Below are 20073 nucleotides of genomic sequence, written 5' to 3'. Positions count from 1 at the left end.
CTGCATGTCCATGTTCACTTGATTGAGAGGAACCTATTAAAAAGTAAGCAGCATACCAGCTTCAAAATACACCCAGGAATACTAAACCCCTACCTCTTCTAGTCCAAGTTGCTCCATAGAGTCACAATAAACTTCACTGTCTGAATCACTGGTTAAGTGCTGAGCTGCTGAGATCTCTTCAGTATTCTCTTCACTTGCACCTGCAGGGAAAGAGGGATAGCACACATGCTTTGTAAATGTGAGCCAGTTGAGCCAACCCTGGCAAAGACTAGAGCAATGAGTTAAAATGTATATGTGAGCATCAATTTGTGACCCTTCTATCTACAACTGTCATCCTAAACTTAGATTCTGAATAAAGATGTTATGTTCATTTAGGAATTATAGAAAACCTTGACTAGTGGGAAAACTATACTTCATCTTGCCATTCTTGCATTATAAATTTTGCCTTTTTCATTACCCTCTCTTTCCTAAGTACAAAGCAGTTTTGCCTGAAGTTATGTTAGTATTAAAAGTATATATTCAGATCCCAGTTTCAACAAACTAGTATTTATAAAATGTTCAGCTTTTCAGAATGATAAACCAGATATAAGTGATTTTTGTTTTACTACAAATTCACTTTTAAAGGCAAGTAGTATTTGCATAGGTAGCATAGTGATATTACAAGAAAACTCTTCTATTTCTGTGGGTTTAGGCCTCTCTGTCTCTCTTAATCTCTCTTTCTGTAGGATATACTAAAAGAAAACCTTATTTTTAACTGGAATTAATTTGTTCTATTATTCTGTCTTCAGATTTCTGCAACTGAAAGACACCACTGCTGAATCTAACTAAGCTTTTAAGAAAAGAGTATTTTCCATGAAAAACATATGCAAATGAAAACATAGTTTTGGAAGAACAATACCTTGGTGAGCAGTGTTAGGAGCTATTTCCAGGCTTGGCTCTATTTCATTTGTTTCTTCCTCCGGGTTCAAGCCATTCAATGCAGATTTGGTCTGGATGCCATTCTGCATATCTGGGATAAAGCTGTCCTTGCAACAGCCATTACTAACAATACCTTCCAAATCCTTAGCAGCTGCTGATTCGGGTTTCACATTCTTATAATCTGTAAAAGAAAAGAAAACTTTGCAAAGAGAAAGCTCTATACCTAATAGCTCCAACCATATTTCTTCAAGCAGCTAGCTTGCTAATGGACTGTGCATATAATGTATCTGCAGAACAAAACATGTAAATGCTCTGTATTCCCATTTGCATGGATTGTTCTGTTCTTGTAAAAAGCATAAAAAGCAGATACTTAAAACATAAGTAAGTAAATCTGAAATAGGTGTCTCTTCTAAACGAAATAATAATCCTAATGTCCTTGGAGGACATCTGTATAGAATTCTAAATATGTAATTTCATTTGGTTTTCACTAGATGCTGTTATTTCAGCATCAAGTTCTTTATGGGCCCTCTAAATAAATCTCACTAAAAGTTCTGTTTTATTTTCCCTGAAGAAAAAAAAGTAGTTTTCAATTCTACTCTTACAGGCCATGTAGCCATTCATACGTCTAAAAAAAAATCACTGGCAACAAAACCCAAAACAACGAAGGGTATAAATATTTAGATAACCTTTCGACAGAACTTGCTAGGCAAGTCAAAAATCATGGCATAGCTTGCAAATTTGTACAGACATTTTTCACATATGCATTCACATGTATTTGCATAATTTTTCCCTTGAAAAAGTACACCATTCATGATACTTTGGTATTTTCTGTCACTTAGGTGGCAGACACAACAGTCCAATTTACCCTTTCCATTTATCTGCAGTTCTTTTTCTTCCTCTTCACGAAGCCCTTCTTCTTCTGATTCTGCTCCACTATCACTGCTTTCAGCTTTTCCATTTACAGCTTTCATATTTGGAGTGGAATTCATAACATTACTAAGGTCTAAGAAAAAAAGAAAAGAAAAAAAAGATGTATTTTAAAGGAAACAAACCTACACCACCACTACCACCCCCAAAACTATCAGTCACCGTTCTACAAAAGTATGTCCATATTAGAAGATGTACCAAATAATGACAGCTTACTTCTGTAAGGTCTTTATTAATTGGTTTAATGTTTCTCTTTTGTGGCCCATCACTTGAGTGCCTGACTGCTGGTGCAGATATCCTCAATGACTCTGAGGCAGCCCCCAGGGAAGAGACTGCAGCCACTTTCAGAAGGAGTCTCAGACCAAGCCTATCACTGTATCTAGGTTACAGCTGCAGCTGGGACTGATGTGGCCATGTTCTTTTAAACCTGCTCACAGTTCAAAAGCAAATCTTGAAACATTATATTCAGTTATGTGAACAGCAGAACTCTGAATAAGGCAAATACAATATTCCATACATCTGCTGTAATTTAGGCAGATGCAAAGTATGGTAAGAAGACTCATGTTTATACAGATCTTTACCTAACAAATGACAAATGGAAATAAATTCTCTGATTTCAGTGAAAAAGTTGATGAAATGAATATATACACTGAGCATTTTTGTCATAAATATTTAAAAAATAAAATAAAATACTGAAATAGACAAAGTAACTACCAAAACCTTGTTTTCCACACCTTGGATTACTCCCAAGATCACAATTTACTGTAAATGTACAAAAAACTGAAAGATAAAGATTCTTTAAAAATATGAAGTATATAAAGGACAATTCTACCACCTTTTGTAAAAAAAGTTATGGTCAAATACATCTTGATGATCATTTAAGCCTCTTATGTTAGGACAGAGTACAAAGGTACAAAGAAGGGACAGTTTCTGAGACACTTGCACAGTTTACATGTTGGCTCCAAGGCTGAAATCTGACTTTCAATTGTCACCACAGCATTTCATTTGCATAATTTCTACGTTCCCTTGTCAGAACTCTGAAAGATTTATTCTCACATTTAGGCTTAACATTAAACAGCAAAATAATATCCAGTTATACTGGAGTTGCCAAACCAGCTTCACTACTTTATCTGCTGCATGGTAATTTAAAGCTAAGGCTTTTTTCTACTTTAACCTTCCAATGAAGAGCCTTCCCACATTTCTCTAGTTTCCAAGCTTATCCATAGCACTTCAAAAAAATAAAAAAAGGTAAAATATTGTATAGTAACAATGAGTATGCTAAATACTAAGTTCACCTTAGTTTTACTGCAAGGTAATGTTTCTATGGGCACCCTACATCACTGCTTTGGATTGATTTAATCCATCTCTTATCTGAAGATTAAAAAAAACCCTACTTTTTTGTAAAATGAGAATTGGAAAAACAATCGTCTGTCTTGTACACTACAAGAATATAAGCACCTGCTCATTTTCTCCTCATAGAAGAACGCTACTTATTTGCATGGAAATTTGCTTCACAAAAGAGAAATCCCAACATAGTCCCATTCTTTTTCTCACAAGTGTGTTTCATGCATTGTGAATCCCAGTTCTCAAGATATTTTTCTGAGAAGCAGCAGCATAAGAAGGATAAGGCAGCAGCTATGTCCTCACAGCATAAGCATCAGGCACAGACACAGCCCCATCGGCACTGTAAGGCACACATAACCCTTCCCTCTAACAACAAGGAGGTGGGGACACAATCATCCATGTGTCCTACCCAGCCGTGGGAGTAAACAGGAAAAACAAGACCAGGACAAGACCATTGAGCTGTGAAGGTGAATTAGAACTGTAACGTTCCTCACCCTACCAAAGATACTGCAAAAAGCCCCAGCTATGCCATAAGGTTTTTCCCAAGATTTACTTCTTTTCTTTTTGACAGGAATGTTTTTGAACATTCAAGTATGTTCTTTCTTCACGTATTTGCAGTAAGGAGATTATTCATTTGGGGAAACTTCTAAGTGATATATCACATACATTTAAATTAAGAGGAGGAACTGAGAGAACGTGTCAACAGTTACAGATTCATGGTATCACATCATAAGACACCTGAATAACTGAAATCCATCAGGATCGTATTTCTTCCACAATGTCATTCTTAGCAACAGTGCTCCCAAAGACCATAAAGAGGCATTGCTTTGATGCAGACTCTATGAACATAACCCCGTACAGAGTTTGTACCCAAAATTCCAGGCCTAATTGTGTGCTTTTCCTCAGAACCCTTACACTTCTATTCTTATCAGGTCCATCCCCAATTGCTTTTACTCCATGGTAAATCCAAGGCTGGCTGCCATTCTCATTGCTCTGAGTATCTGCTAAGGAACCAGACATAATGGTCAATCATCACTTTAATCCTGGGGATGACAGGTTTAAAGACTAAGCAAAGCCAACTAGCAGTGACTTCTACATCCCCTTCTAGTAGGTTAATGGCTGCTCCCTGAGGACTGTATATTCTCAATGTGAATGACACAAGTTAAGGAAGCTTTTAAAATCTTACTTGGTTTGTGCTAATCCCACCCAGCCACCCCTCACCCCTTTATTTCATGCAAAATGTTAGTAGCTTTCACTGTTGCCCTACATTAGATACTACAGAATTACTCTTATTATTATTTATTATTAATTTATCTTTATTTTTAAAATTTTATTAATTTATCTTTATTATTTTCATCTCACTACATACAACATCAAACTGAGATTTGTGACAATTTTTAAAATAAAAAAGACAAAAAAAAAAAAAGCAAGATGGGAAGGATGTGAAGAACAGACATGCAGCTTCTCTACAAGCTTTCACTGGATATTTATTTTCTAGTATCAGTTCCGTTAAGGGATTTCTTAAAAGCCATTCTAAATATATTTCTTTAAAGGCAGCACTACAATTCTCCTCAATGACCTGTATAATGGGGCTAAGTTTCTCAGAAGTATGTGATTTTTAACTCTCCATATTTCGAGGCTTTTTTTCTCACCCAGATGAAAGTACAGAGCTTAAATAAATGCCTCTGTAGATCTGCCCCAGCTTGAAGGTCATTTTACAAAGAGAACCTTACCTAGCAGGTTTTTCTCAAATGCCTTGTATTTGTGTTTTATGAACAGGCATGTAATTCTTATACAAAATTAACATGCACTGCTGGAGCTGTACTGATGGTTAGCCCAGTACACCACAGTATCATTCTCACACAAGTTCTACAGCCTCTCACCTGCTTTGAAAATACCAATGATCAGGAAAACATTTCATGTAATACCATAACTTTATTATCTGCTCAACATCTTAATCACTAGATTATTTCCATGACCTATACTTGTATCACCTTGTGTAGGGATCTCCCTACACACCTGTGTTTATGTTAAGTATCAAGGAGTCTATATGCTATACAAAATTGTTGTCATCATCAGGTAACTGTAATTATTTTCTAGCCATCACCCCTTGATGTTTCATGCTTGTTACTGATCCAAGTAGGCTCCCTGCTTCAATTCCAAGTTTGTGCAACCCTGTTCTGCTGTTTCCAATACACTTGGTTACACAAATCCCCACCTCATTTTGAAATTGATGTCCCAAAATACTGCAAGGAGTGACTGCACGAGACACGAGGGGTACATGCAAGCATCTGGGAGCAATAAGCTCTTCAGCTAGAATAAGAGTTTCTATTCCCTCCCTTCCTTGCATTCTTTTTAATATAGGACTACAAAAAATGAAAATTTCTGAGGGCCCAGCCTGCTCTGTAACATCTGTTCTACACTACTCAAACAAGCAGTCATCATAAATAAAAAGAGATTTTAGAAGTCTGGCAGAAATACAGACTGAAAAATTAAAAATCATTACTTTAACTACCATGGTTTTATTTCTTTTAAATTTAAGTGCATTAAGTGCAAGTTCTCTGAAAAATGTACACCCTAAGCACACATATTGGAGCAGACATATCTTCCTCTATATAGTTTTCCTTTTTTTTTGTGGTTTAGTCTTCCTAAACTTTACTATAACAGAAAAAGCCTCTCCTCATTTTTATTTTTTTTTAATATACTCCAAAAGACTACAGCCTTGTTTTGTCAGCATTCCTCTCTCTATTTATGTGCTTTTCAAGTTGTTACACTCCAAGAGATGCCTCTGTATTTAATAAAATAATTTAATCAACAATACTCACATCTTTATTTACCATTAAAAACATTAAAACAATAGTCTGTGGATAAGAACAAACACAGAAAACAGCAACTTCTCAGGCATTTATAAACACTTGCAAGTACAGTATTTAGGATTACTGGCTAGTCATCCCAGACTTTTACACTTTTCAGCATCTAAGGAGTTTCTTATCTCCATCCATATCACCAGTACCTTTTCCCAAGGATTTTCAGAATATGTGCCATATAAATAAGGATATCAAGTTTTGGGGTTGACTTGGATACATTTCCCTCTTCCCTGATGCTCCTCAGCCTTCTGCAGTAGAGACAACGTGCCTGGGATTTCCTGGCACAGAGGAGCCCAGGCAGAACAGCAGCTGCTCCCCAGGCATTCCCAACACTGGCAGGTAGTTCCACAAAGGCCCCCAGATGTCCAGGGCCACCAAGCACACACAGCTTGGTTACAGGTGTGTGTGCAGCAAGACCAATGGATCCAGGCTTTGCCAGCTTTTTGTCAGCACCTCAGCCAACATGTGAGAATGAACATGAAGAACAGCTGCTTCTTAGATGTTGTAACTTGAAAGCATAGTAATGTCATTCCAGGATCCAGGATGTCCCCAAGCTTGGTACTACTTCCCTTTGGGAGGAGCAAAACTTGCTAAGCTCTTTTCTGTGCAGAACAAATAAAGTCATCATTGGAACTTTCAGTTTGCATGGCAACTAGGAAGGAGCATTATTACACTCTTGAGTTTTGTCCCAGAAAATACAAAATGTGAGTATAGTGAGCTCAGAACCCTATAAAGAAAACTGAATTATGTTTGAAAACAACACAGGGCCACATAGCTGAGTTGCACATTGTAGCCTGAATCAAAAACTGTTTTGCCCTGTACCAGAAAAAAACAAAAATGAAAAAATGTTAAGGCCATATTCTCCTCCCATCTGCTCCAAGCCTACCATCTGAACTGCCTTTTACAAAGCCCATATCAAACACAGCCCTAGAGGTAAAACAAATGGCTTTTCCAATGCATCTTAAAGGCTATAATTAATTATATTTTCCATAAAAAGTTAAACATGATATACCAGTCTGTGTCCACTGGGCACTTTTTTGACAAGCAATCAAGATATGACTACCTACATCTGTCCTTTTCCAGTCCCCCACACATCTATCCACTGCTTCTTTGTAGCTTGTCTTCATAGAACAGAGCTCTGAGAAATACAGATTCCAGTTCTTTAATCACAAGATCTTAACTACAGTAAGACAGCTAAAATATGACACCAGAATTTTATAGCAAGTGGGTACAACTTAAAAATTATGAAACCTGAAGAGTTTTTGACATTTACTTTCCCTTTTGCAGGGAAATCTTGGATTTTTTTCCTCCAGCCAGACAAGTTCAACAAACAATTATGCACCAAAACTGTTACTGTTGACTCAACCCAGCATGAATCACAATACTGACAGGCTTTTCTTTCCATGGACGAAAACTTCTCATAGCTCCCTCCACTTAGAAAGAAACAATTTTCAATCTTACATTTCATATTTGGATACTTTGCTGCTCACCCTGTGGCAATATATTTTCTGATCATTCTGTATGAGAGGGGAGCTGTTGAAATACTCAGGCTTAGAGCTACACTGATGCTCTGCCCTGATTTCCAGCACTGTTAGATATCACTGACATAAAGCCATCAGCTTGAACTCAAGTCACAAAGGAGGCTGAGATTTGGTGTGTAAAGCCTGAAGCAGGTATAGATTGCAACAGGACAAGCCATGGCTTGTTGAGACACTGATTCCATATCTCACTGAGACTCTCCACTGATTGGCACTTGCTGGCCCAGCCCTTAATCTTCTATGATAATCCCATCCTGCAGCAAATGCTGGAGAGAATGTTCTAGACCCTTTTGAAGGCTAAACTACTAAGATTTTAACAAAAAATATTTGTATAGTTTCACACTCGCCTTTCTGAATATCATTTGTAACCTTGATTATACCTGTTAATTTATAATTGGAAACTAGAAGGGGAGAAAAGTTTAAAGGATGTGATTTCAAAAATCTCACTCACCCACACACCCAGCAGCTCCTCCTACCTCAATACTACTCCTCATTGTGGTGCGGCCACTGATAGAACCTAATAATGCATTTCATTTTAGAGCAACACAAATTTTAGCTCTTTTCCCCCTTCTTATGAATGAAGATTCATAAGATGGTAAGAAGATTCACCAACATTGAGTTCTGTAAAATTCCTAGTGAAGAAAGGTGGAAGGAAATCTGTTAAGGAAGTATCTTTGAAGTCAAACAGCCTTGAAAAAGTGAGCTTGTGAAGCAAACAGAGGGTGTTTCAGAGCAAAGGCTCACACACGATCAGAAAAAGCCACCAAATAACCCATTAGAAACCAAAGATGTTGAAAACAACCTGAGAAGATCTTTGAGAAAACAAAACTATTTGAAAAGATAAATTAGTCATATGCAGCCTAAAGAAACACAGTTGGAAAATATATTGTATTTTAAGAGTAAGAAAAGTATTTCTACCTGAAAAATAGTAATTAGGAACAGGCTCACTTTTTTCAAAGCTGATCTATGTCCTGTACTAACTACTGCCTTTGAAATCCTAATGTCTACATGTATTTGCCTGTTCTGAAAGCACACAGACCTCAGTGAGTATTGTCTTTTAAACCTAGCTCCCATATCCAAAGCAAGAAGACACCAAGTAAATTGTTAAACAGCTGTGTCTGCCTGTGCTGCCATCAGCACTGCCCCTAGCACTACACAGCATCTTGCTTTAACAGACCTTCATCTGGTGCAACTGCAACACAGCTGGGAGAAAAGCTTTTGGGAGAGAAATGCCCCTTAGGAAGCCAAGGTTTAAGAGTATTATAATGCTGAAACTTCCTACAGCCTCTGCAGTACCTAACTTCTTGTTCCTGGAGGCAACACTTAGTTTTCACAAAGGTTTACTAACACCACTACTACTCAGCATGCAGGCAAAGGGTCATCTTTATTTGGTAAGATTTTAGAACAGATTAAATGCCTTATCACAAAGCAGAAAGACTATGCAGAAATATTCTACTGAACAACTTGCAAACAATTTCCAGACACTTTGCTTATTTGTTCAAATACCTTAACTTAGTGTGGGAGCCCATCAAAGAGGGGTTTCCTTACCTCCCTTTGGATTTACCCTCATTCTAAAAAAAGAAAACATCCACAAACATTCTCAGGGAAACATTCTGAAGCATGAATTGGTTCTGAAAGTCTCAATATTTTCCACCCTGTATCAGATCATTAGGGTGCCAATCCTAGTTTACCTTTGGCTTCTTCAGCTATTACACAACAAGAAAACTTTGAATGCCCATTTTAAAAAATTCACATTTACTGAGCAATGGTGTTTGGAAGCTTCCTTGCCTTTTTAACATTGACTTAGACATCAGATTTCTTGTGCATTTACTAGCAAGTGCAAAAAAAGTTAAAATGATGCTCTTCTAAGGCACCCACCCACTTTATGTGTCCCTCTACTCTTCCAGCAGCTACAAACAAGAGCCTTCCCTTCTGCAGTGCTGTATCAGCTAAGAGCCCACTTTCTTCTTTGATGTCAAGTATTTCATGTACTCAAAAATAATTTGTCAATGACTTTGTCTGTAAAGAAGCACTTCATACCTGTCAGAAAGAGACTACTGACATAGCTTTCCAGAGAAGTCAGGCTTCTCACACAGCTGCAAGGTGACCTTTTCCAAACCACCAGGTTACATGCTTTTAAAAAAACTCTTAGATTTCCTCAGCCTATATGAGTGAATTCTCTATTTTTCTTTCTTTACCAACACATTAATGTCTGGATATTTGTAACCCACAGATCCAGTAAGTTTGTCCTCGTTTTTGAGTAGATGTTACGAGTCATTTATTTCAATGCTGGCATGTCAGACTTCTGTGTTCTTTATTAAGGAGCCACAGGCTCTATTGATTCAGAAAGGTACTATTTCAATGGTTTGTATTCAACATTTTCAAAGAAACCACAGACTAAAAATGCAATCATAAAAGGCTGTACTTTTCTGTCGAGGCCAATTTGCTAAAGACAATACATAAGCCATAACTGATGTTCACTTCGCTTACAGATAATTCTCTTCCACTAATTCAAGAAACTTGATTTTGAGGCAGTGGCATACAATTCTTAAACAATTAGATAATGATCTGCATGCAGATTAAAGTTTGATGGAAGAATGTAAGGCAAACTCAAAACAGTATGGACCAGAAGATGGAGGTACAATATGAAGCAAGGTAGTCAAGAGAAGGGTCCCAATTTTCAGCATGTACACACTGCCTGTCCCTGAAAAACATACTTTCCACAACAGAACTTACAGACTGTAGGGGTTTGGGGGTGAGGAAATAAACAAGACTGGATAAACTCACACAATCAAAACATAACGATGTGTCAATTTTTAGCAGAGTTGTCACCAGTGTCTACATCACCTCAGACACAGGCACGTTGGTTCTATTCTTTAGTGTGTATCTGAAAGACTGAAGGTAATCATGCTTCTATAGTTCTGTGAAATATTTTTATATCTGTACTGTAAACAACAATAATTATTTTCAGCTTCACTTTTAATCAGGGAAGTGGTTAGAGCATCACAGAAAGGGATTAAAAACCTTAAATGCAATGGTAAAGTTGTAACATACCAGGGACTTTGTGAAAATTCTGTCCTAATTATTGTGGCATAATCAGGTGTTGCACCTGTAAGCAGTATGAATGATGACATATCACCAGAATTATTGCAACAATAACAGAACAAGGTAAAGCTGAAATCTGCTATTCTGTTTAACTTACACTGCCTTATGTTTAAACTGCCTCTTTAAAAAACAAGTATGCTAGATTTGTTATGCAACAGGTACAATTTAACTTCCATGATTCTCTGTGTATCTATGCAAGTCATTTTTTAATGCAGTGGCTTCTGGCCCTGTGCCACAGACACCAAGTCTAAGTAAATCCTTATTATACAGATCGCTGACCTGAATCTACTGATACTCTTACCTGCCCATAAATCCAGCTGTCAGGCAAGCCTATTGCATCCCACACATGAAGTATACACAACTACAGTTGAGAAAAAAGTCACACCCGCTTTCAAAATGGCCCTGAAACCTAAAGCCTTCTGATATGTTTTCACATTTTTAGTTACTTTCCCATGAAAGTTCTATAAACATAAGTTTATAGTCCTTCTAAGAAACATCTTTTGATGGACGTTTCGCATGACCAGTGTGCTTGGGAAGGTGTTAACTTAATTATCCAATCCCTGGTCATTGTTGAGAATCTATAAATATTGGAGTCAGAGAATAAAGTGTTTCTTTTCCTGTTCTAACACTGAGAGGCGTTCGTGTGAATCATTTCATGTCCTTTAGCGACAGTCATGTAAAAAGTTCTACCACTACTTTTCCCCAAAAACAATGAAAAATTATTTCTGTTTCTCGGAGGCTTGATAATAAAACCACATTCCTTTAAGGTAGGGAAAAAAGCCACATACAAAAGCCAACTTCACCAGTTGACTCATACTTCTTAAAGACATTAACCAATTTATTTGTGCAATGGATTTAGCTTTTAAAAACAGTTTCAAGTTTTGCCCTGTTGCATTTCAGTTTTCAAATGTCATTTTAAGCCAGATTTAAACAACTGTAAGACTTACACAACAGCCTTATGAACACATTACCTGTAACATAGTAACTGGTATGATCAAAACATTCTCACAATGGCACTGCTAAATAAAAATCAACACACTTTTTATGCAGCTGTGACACCACTAGGTTTGCCACCTGTCAGTAATTTAAAATGTTTAAATATTCCCTTCATGAACTTAAGCCTCAGAAAACTTGTATTTATTAGAGAAGCCATGATTTAAAAATCATGAGGTTTATTGTTTGGTTGGATTTTTTTAATTTTAGATTAGATGACAGAGCTGGATTACCAGAACTGTATTCAGTTTGACAATCCACACCTTCATCAGAATATATCAGTATACATCAGTTGTTCATTTTCTTAATGGAAAGGTACAAACTATATTTGGTTAGGAGAACTGTTTTGTTTTAAATATCCTCCTTTCTTCAGGCTTCCTTCAGCAGCTCAAAAAGCTTGTAGACAAGGACTAAACATGCAGCTGGACCTAATCACCTCAAAAGTCAAATAAAACAAAACCCAGCCTAATGAGGTGGCAAGCCCAGGAGTCACAAGTGTTAGCAGGAAGTTCTTAAAGCACCAAAACAATGGATATGATGGATTTACACATAATTAATTATTCCTACCTTCCAAATACTTAGAGACTTTCTCCATTCGAACTGCCATATGGTAAAGAGAATGAACAGAGAGATGCAACATTTAGCTTTTACATCATTTACAGAAAACAAGCCCACAAAATCACTGAGTTATGATTATTAGTAGTACAAAGAAAGTTATTTGTCCGAACCTGATGTTAGGTCAGATCCTCTGTTCTTTTTATCTTCTACTATTTCATAGAATGGGCCTATTACTTGTAGTAACTCTTCAACTTTGTCCGTCATTGGCATACTCTCAAGAATCTGCACAAGTCCAAAACATGAAGCATCTTATGAGACAGCATTTCAATGATTCATTCATTCATTTCCACTGATTTTAGAAACTGCTGGCCATTGTAAAACTCAGTAACATTTCACTAAGTCACTAAACTTGTTCTGATTTTTTTTTACTTTTTTTTAATTACAGGGAAACAACATAAAACTAAATTACTGAACAAAAAATCTTATATTTTTTTCAGGTGAAGACAAGATGAGAGAGCTAATGCATTTGCCAACAGTAAAACACAGCCATGTCACAGTATTTATTAGTGGACCTTGGAACCCATTTTTTCTGCAATTACGAACTAAACCATCTCAAAGTTCAACAGGCTGTTGTTAGCCAATTATTTTATAGACAAGTCTTTCTGCAGAGAAAATAAAACGGAAATACTTTTTTTGTCTTGGAGGATTCCTTGTATTGTCAAACCCTGCCACTTCAATGGAACATAAGGAGCAGATCAGAAGTGCTCTACTAGGTCCTTCTAAGCCCAAACAAAAAATGGACACAATACAGCAAAACTGAGACAGCACAAAAACTTAGAAGAAGAACAAACTAGAATCAAGTTCTGCTCTTGAAGTCATTTGGAGCATTTCTTCATTTTAAGTTACAAAAAATAAACTTTTGAATATATGATAGGAATGCAAATCTTAAATCTAAAATAAATTAAAAAGAAGAGATTCAACAATTGGATGCTATTTTAAAAGCACATGGTATTATTGTCTCACTCTAGTTTAAGTCCTTTCAAACAAGCTTTTTGCCAATAGCCTTGTTCCTCTTTCATCCTCTACTTTTTTAGTTACCATAATCTAAAAGTGGCAATAGCTATAGAAAAAAACCACAGGCTAAAGCAAACTAACAGCTACAGTGCAACTCCTCCTCCTGAAGGGCACCAAGAAAGCAACAGATGAAGGTACGCACTGGCACAGAACATGCTGCTCAAAGGCACCAAGCATGCCAGCAAGCAATAAGAGCAAAAGCTGCAGCGTTATTTCATGGAGCGGGAGCTCCAGGCAGGCTAACACCTAGAAAGTCAACACTTGCAAGGATACAACCAGTCAAGGATACCAAGAGACAACAATTCTATCAACCTGCAGTTTCATTGCCACTTCTATGATCTGTTCAGTGTAAATAATTCATAACTAAAAATAAGTCATCTCTCACCAGTATATCATAACCTCACATTCCTCAACTGTAATTTTCAAGATTACCCCATTAAGGAGGGAAAAAAAACCTGAAACGAATTTGTAATTTTGTGACAGGGTCATCTGATGCATGTATAGCCCAAATACTATGTGCAAATGCCAGGCAATGCCCAAGGGCTGGGGGAATATAGCAATCCTACACACCCTTAAACACAGTCCTGGGATATCAGCATACAAGTGGGTTTTTGCCCCCTCAGACATGGATACCTACACAGCAGCAGCAGCCTGCCCACTAAGTCCATGAGGATTAGTGCAGTATGTGCTGATAGAACAACCCAGTGGATCCATCTGAAATGCACTTCCATTGACACTGCAAGTAGAATCAATTGGGATGGAAAAGCTGAAGCTAGTATTCCAAATGTGAGAGCTGAAACAGCACCAAAGCAGGGTAAACAGATTCCCTGGTTTCAAACCTGAGCAAGGCAGAAGTCATTTGCTCTCCAATCCCTACACGTAATCCTCACAGAACAAGAATATTTGTGGTTCATTAGGATCAATGAACCAGACTTCCTCACAGGAGGCTTTACTAGAGTTGTTTCAGAACAAACATTGCAATTTCACTTGGTTTTAGTGTCCTTACTGAACCAGTTACTGCACTAAAAAAAAGCATAAGGTAATCTACTGAAATATCAACACAATATTGAATCCAAGCACTAAACCTTGTGGCACACATTCAAAGGAATTATTAAAATTTAGTGGGATTTTTAATCAAACAAACAAACAAACAGTATTTGGCCTGCTGTAGTTTACGGAGCTGCTTATTTTTTTTTCATTTTAGAGGAGATACAGTAATAGCAGCAGGAACTAAACTACCAAAACTACAGACAGGAAAAAGAACCATAAATCAGACTCCAGCTCCTTGCCTAGTAAAAATTTTTATTGTATCACACATTAAACAGATTCAGAGTTTGATGCCAAGATAGTGGCCTAATAAAAAAGCCAGTGTATTTGGAATAGAACATTTCCCCTTGACTCAAACCTCAATATAATAATAGATTACAATTATACTTTTATTCAGATTGACAGCAAGTAATCTTTAAACTGAAAAAGTTCTCTAAATTTGCAGTGAAAAGGGTTAGTTAAGACATGAAACTTTTAACTCTGTTTACTTTAGTTAATGCTGCAATTCCTGCTTAATATGGTAGCTGTGACTGTCTACAAGTTACACATCTATTTGAAAACAGAGCACATGACTCAATGCTAAATAGTTTCACTGAAACTATAATATTAATGGAATATTTTTGTAACAAGTACAGAAAATTCAGTTTGCTGAGTTCTTCCTGAAAAATCAAAAATTATTAAGTTTATGTATTTGATTATATTCGTGTCTCTAGTCATGAGTGAGACCTTTTCCCCTAGTCCTTCTGGAAAGTTGTTTTAGTTTCTTTTCAAGGATAGGGATCACTTACCTCTCTTGGCTCTAAGAACTGAGGCAGTGTGGTATGTTTTTTTTTCCTTAATGTCCCCTTTACCATGATTTCAATATTTCACTTTCTTTATCTCTGTCATTTAAGCTTCATATCATCTAGAGCTCTCATGTTTCTCTGAAAACAACACAAATTCTGTAGCTTTTAAAGGAACTTTGTCATTTTCTTCTCCCAACAGGGCAAACAGCACAGTACTGAAATGTAACAGTTCACTTAGGGGATAAGTCATTTGGAGCTTCAGCAGGAGTAGTCAGCAAGACCCACCTCACATTCCTCTATTTCTGGAACATTAGTTCTAGAAAATTCCTTCATTAGTAAACATACCTTTTTCATTTCATCAACATAGGCTATCATGGCTTCTTCTTTGGACATGTTTCCCAAGGCACTCCAAGCATCCCTAGGAAAGAAAGTCGCATATACCTTCAGTATCTTCAGGGCGTACTGGATTTTTTTCAACTTGGCCCTAAGTAGGTCAGTTATGTAATGTCCGAAGTTTCTCTGATACAAGTAAAACGCAAGAATGATTCACATTATTCTTTAAGTATAAATATATAATTTGCTAGAATAATCACACAGTGGAAGAAGAAGCAACAAACTTAACAGACTGGGGACTGAAGAGTTCCTCACTGACTACCTATGACTTTGTACCAGTAAGTTGAAAATAAGCCCAGATACAAGACACACACATTACCCTTTTGACTAAATTGAGTTTGAGATCCTCTGCTGCATAAAACAAACAGGCCCAGACACCTCAGCTGTCACTGAGGTAAAAAAAGCTACAAGAAAAATCTGTCCTTTTTGAGTTTAGCGACTGGGGAAAGACACATCAGTCTAGCAGGCAAATAGTTACCACAGCAGCTACTTATGACCTAAATAAAATCTTCCCCTCTCCAATGCTTCAAACAGAAAACTCTAACCAAATTTATCAGTATTGCACAAGGAAGCTGTCAGAACATGGACTGCAATAAAACATTTCCTCAGTCTTGCACATGATTTGACATTCCAGAGTATTTGTCCCACTCACAGAAAACCACCAAGGTTAGTGGCTCACATTCCAGTTACAGCCAGGGAGGAAGGAAGCGGAAGGAAGCAAGGAAGGAAGCAAGGAAGGAAGCAAGGAAGGAAGCAAGGAAGGAAGCAAGGAAGGAAGCAAGGAAGGAAGCAAGGAAGGAAGCAAGGAAGGAAGCAAGGAAGGAAGCAAGGAAGGAAGCAAGGAAGGAAGCAAGGAAGGAAGCAAGGAAGGAAGCAAGGAAGGAAGCAAGGAAGGAAGCAAGGAAGGAAAGAAAAAGTCCTAGGAATCATTTCACAAATTCCCAAGACCACCATGGCCCCAAAGACAGCAATAATATTTTTTCTTCAGGACAAATCATCGTTAAAATATTATAAGCAAAACATTCACATTGGCTTTTCAAGGAGAACTTAGCAATTTGGTGAATCAGAATCCCAGGCCAAGGCAAACACAGATAGTGGGAAGCCCTGCCACTGAGCAGACAAACCAGAAAGACATAAACCCAACCTCCCCAAGAGCTCAAAGCTGTATCAGTGGTTGCCACTGAGCACTTATTTACTTCAGGCTCACATCACACATGAAAACTCAAGAAGGAAAAACTCCAGACACTCATCCACATCACTCATTCTTCAGAGCACCTAAAACTTAATTTTACAACATGGGATAAACACTACAGAGGTACCATAAGGTACCATGACCAAGAAAAACCTGCCCACCTGCATAATCCAAGGGAACATTTCCACCTGCAATCTGAGAAGTTATAAATTATCTGAGTTAGAAAGTTGGAATACAACAGAAAACTAATTCAAGTAACAAAGGTTGTAAATGTTATTTTTATTTAAAAAAGAAAGAGTTCACAGAGTTTCTTTCTCAAAGTGCTACTCTTCTAAACATCTCCACTCCAAGCAAAAAAAAAAAAAATCCCCAAAACAACAACTCATGAAAAGTTACCATTTGTATCTACCGATTGGATCCCAAAATCCAGGTCGAGGAATGTTACAGGGTCCTTGGGTTGCTTGCTTATAAAAGCTATAGAACTTGAGCATCATTTCATTCGTTGGCTGGAATGAACCTAGTGAAAGCATTTTAAAATACAATTAAATTGTCATCAAGAATATTTTACAAGTTTAATGATTCTGTGAGAAAAAAGCCTGCAGCCTGTTACAGCCTCATTCACAGCAGTACAATGTAAGTCAACAGAGAACAGAGACCATCTTCATCTCATCTACCGAGAACCAGCGCCACTGAAAATATTTACTGTACAAACAGCAAGTTTCAGATAGAGTTTAATGGATTATAACCTTTACTGCTGCTAAGGTCAGACTCCACAATTAGAATAAAAAAAAGCTAATAAGTAACATAAAGTCAATGTCCTTTCACTCAGTTTAAAGGGACAGGTTTAGCTCTCAATAAACAAAGTATCATGCAAGTCACTTTACTGTTAACAAATAATAACTTACTGAGAGTCTCCAGAACTCAAAAGAATAACCAAACAAGCACAATTAATCCAAAACACAGCCTTCTGCAGTGTTTTTGTTTACTTTAGGTATTTGACAACACTTTCATTAACAGTTTCACCGTACCTCCTGATTCGGTGTTTTCTTCTTCGTGGAACACACTTTTGTAGAGGTAAAAAAATGTAAATATGAAACTCTAACAGCTGGCAGGGAAGATTCATAACCAGTCCACTAAATCAAGTAGCTTGAGGTTGAGTTCTAATCATTAGAAGCTTACAGTGACCTTTACCTCAGAACCTCAAAAATATCCGATTTTACTTTACATCTGAATTAGTGATGTATGTAATTAAATTTTTTTTAAAAAAATTATTATCATAACTCTTATCAAAAAGATACGTTCTTTTTTTTTTTTTTTCATTTTATTAACTCTTTCAGCAGAGGGGAACTCACGGTAACAGCTTTGTTAAAGTAACTTCAGGATTTCAGGGAGGCTGAAATCGCGGGGAGCTGACAGATCCCCTGGTCCAGGCGCCCCACTGAGGAGCTCCTGGCAGGGCTCGAAAGGCCCCCGAGCCGGCGCTTCCCCCGAGAGGCGGGGAACAGCACTAATGCCGAGCTTTCCAGCGGTTCTCCAGCCGCTGCCGGGGCGGCCCCGCTGCCCTGATTCCCCCTCGGCCTCGGCCTCGCCGCGCCGCTCGCCGGGCCCTGCCGGCTCCCGGTGCCCGCCCGGCCCCGATGGCGCGGCTGCCGCCGGAACCCCCCCGCCACACTCACCATTTTTGGGCAGGCTCTGGATCACCTTCACGGCCGCCTCGAACCTGGTGGCGTGCAGAGAGCCGGTCTCGGCCATGGCTCCGGCCCCTCACAGCCTCCTGCTCGGCTGCCGAGCCGCGTCCGGCGAGGCAGGCTCAGCTGAGCGCCTCCGCCTCCGCCGCCTGCCCAGGAGCAGTGCCGGGAGGTGCCGGGCCGTACTCAGCTCCAGCCCCGTTCTCGGCCTCGGCCCCCGCCCCTGCACCCTCCCCTCCGGCGGGGCCAGGACAGCCCGCCCAGCCCTTCGGACCGGCCTCGCCCCGCACCCCCGGCCGGCCCCGCGCTCAGCCCACCCCGGCCTCCGCCCCGGCCTCAGGCGCCCATGTTATGTCTCCCACAGCTGCTCCCTGCCCTTCCCTCCTCCCGCACCGCCCCGAGGCCGCAGCGGCACGCCGGGAAACGTAGTTTCTTTCCCTCTGCTTCCTCTTCCTACCCTCTCTCTGCCCTGCTTGTATTGCTACAATTCAGGAAAATGAAAATTTCAAAACGTGCCATAATCGGGCTGTTTTACGGGCCGCAGTTATCTTCAGGACATCTGCCACCTTACAGCTTGCTGTGCTGCTGCCTCCCCTCCTCACAGCCATCCTCATACCCGCACCTAGTCCCATACAATCCACTTAAATTACCACTGTGGGCACATTTTTAAAAATAGTTTTAATGACTCCTATTTACATTAAAATTTTAGGCATGCCTAGAACCCAGGCAGCAACTATTTCCATGGTATCCAGAGATGTGGGTGAATACCAGCACAGTACTACCAGTTAGCTCAGTAGCTAAATAAATGAATGGCCTTATTCAAAAGCGCTACGCATCCAGCACTCTGCAAAGTCAAACAAAAGTATGCTAAACCAACTGCTTTTGTAGCAAATGGTATAATTTATCCAGTGAGCAACAGGATGAATTAACAGCCCCATTGAATGGAATTGAGTACAAAAACTTGGCATTCAAGTCAGTTCATTTATCTAGTACACAATATATATTTTAAATTCCTCTGAAGGCAGTTGTGTGCTCACAGTGTATGCCCTCTGGTGGGAAAGAAGAGCTCCAGAGAGAGGGAATTAGAGCAGATCAGCCTCAGCTCTGCTGAGCTAGTACATTTCACAAGGTAAGTAGCCAGCTGGCCTAGGGAGAGCTTTGCTGGAGAGAAGCTGACACTTCCAGAGGTGTTCAGACAGGATTCGCCACCCTGGGCAAATACTGAACCCGTATTAGGAGCATTCCTCCACTCCTGAATGTTACAGAATAATATCTCTGCATTTTTCATTTTGAGTACTAGATTTCTAAAGTACTTGTGAGCTTCATACTAAGATCTATCATCTTTTTTTATCCATGAAGGTAGGAATGACAGAAGCTCAGATCAAAGGGAAGTGCTTTTTGAAGATAAATGGGTCTCTGTATTCTTTGAGCATGCAAGGAGTTAATTTCAAAAGTAATACAAAAATTATGAGCCTTTTGTGAAGCCAGCTGATGAGTAAATTCTGTTTATCCGAGACAATCTATAATGATGTTACCTTTAATTGAATTAAGAGAAATGCAGTCTGCATTTTTATAATGAATGTTCCCAGACTTTCACTGGAAGTAGGCTTTAGAAGAGATGCAAAAGACAACCTATTTAATGGC

General features: G+C 38.7%; 1 protein-coding gene across 2 annotated transcripts in view; it reads right to left on the bottom strand.

Moving 5' to 3' along the window:
- The window catches only part of ACBD5 (acyl-CoA binding domain containing 5), a 29551-nt gene extending 10851 nt beyond the window's left edge, over positions 1–18700 (bottom strand). The window contains exons 1-8 of one of the 2 annotated variants that reach the window (XM_088051561.1): positions 18418–18700; positions 17138–17258; positions 15502–15574; positions 12421–12532; positions 12260–12292; positions 1784–1921; positions 899–1099; positions 94–200 (exon numbers count right to left, since the gene is read on the bottom strand). In XM_088051561.1, coding sequence (XP_087907687.1) covers positions 94–200; positions 899–1099; positions 1784–1921; positions 12260–12292; positions 12421–12532; positions 15502–15574; positions 17138–17258; positions 18418–18493 — 861 coding nt within the window. In that variant the 5' untranslated portion in view covers positions 18494–18700. The remainder of the gene's footprint in view (positions 1–93; positions 201–898; positions 1100–1783; positions 1922–12259; positions 12293–12420; positions 12533–15501; positions 15575–17137; positions 17259–18417) is intronic. The other variant, XM_014248735.2, reaches the window with a different exon arrangement.
- Between the last annotated feature and the right edge of the window lie 1373 nt (positions 18701–20073).

The sequence above is a fragment of the Pseudopodoces humilis genome, chromosome 1, assembly GCF_049639895.1.
Source record: "Pseudopodoces humilis isolate 2021_Gansu_Grassland_sample_001 chromosome 1, ASM4963989v1, whole genome shotgun sequence".
Lineage (NCBI taxonomy): Eukaryota > Metazoa > Chordata > Aves > Passeriformes > Paridae > Pseudopodoces > Pseudopodoces humilis.
This window is presented reverse-complemented; position numbering and strand designations above follow the sequence as displayed.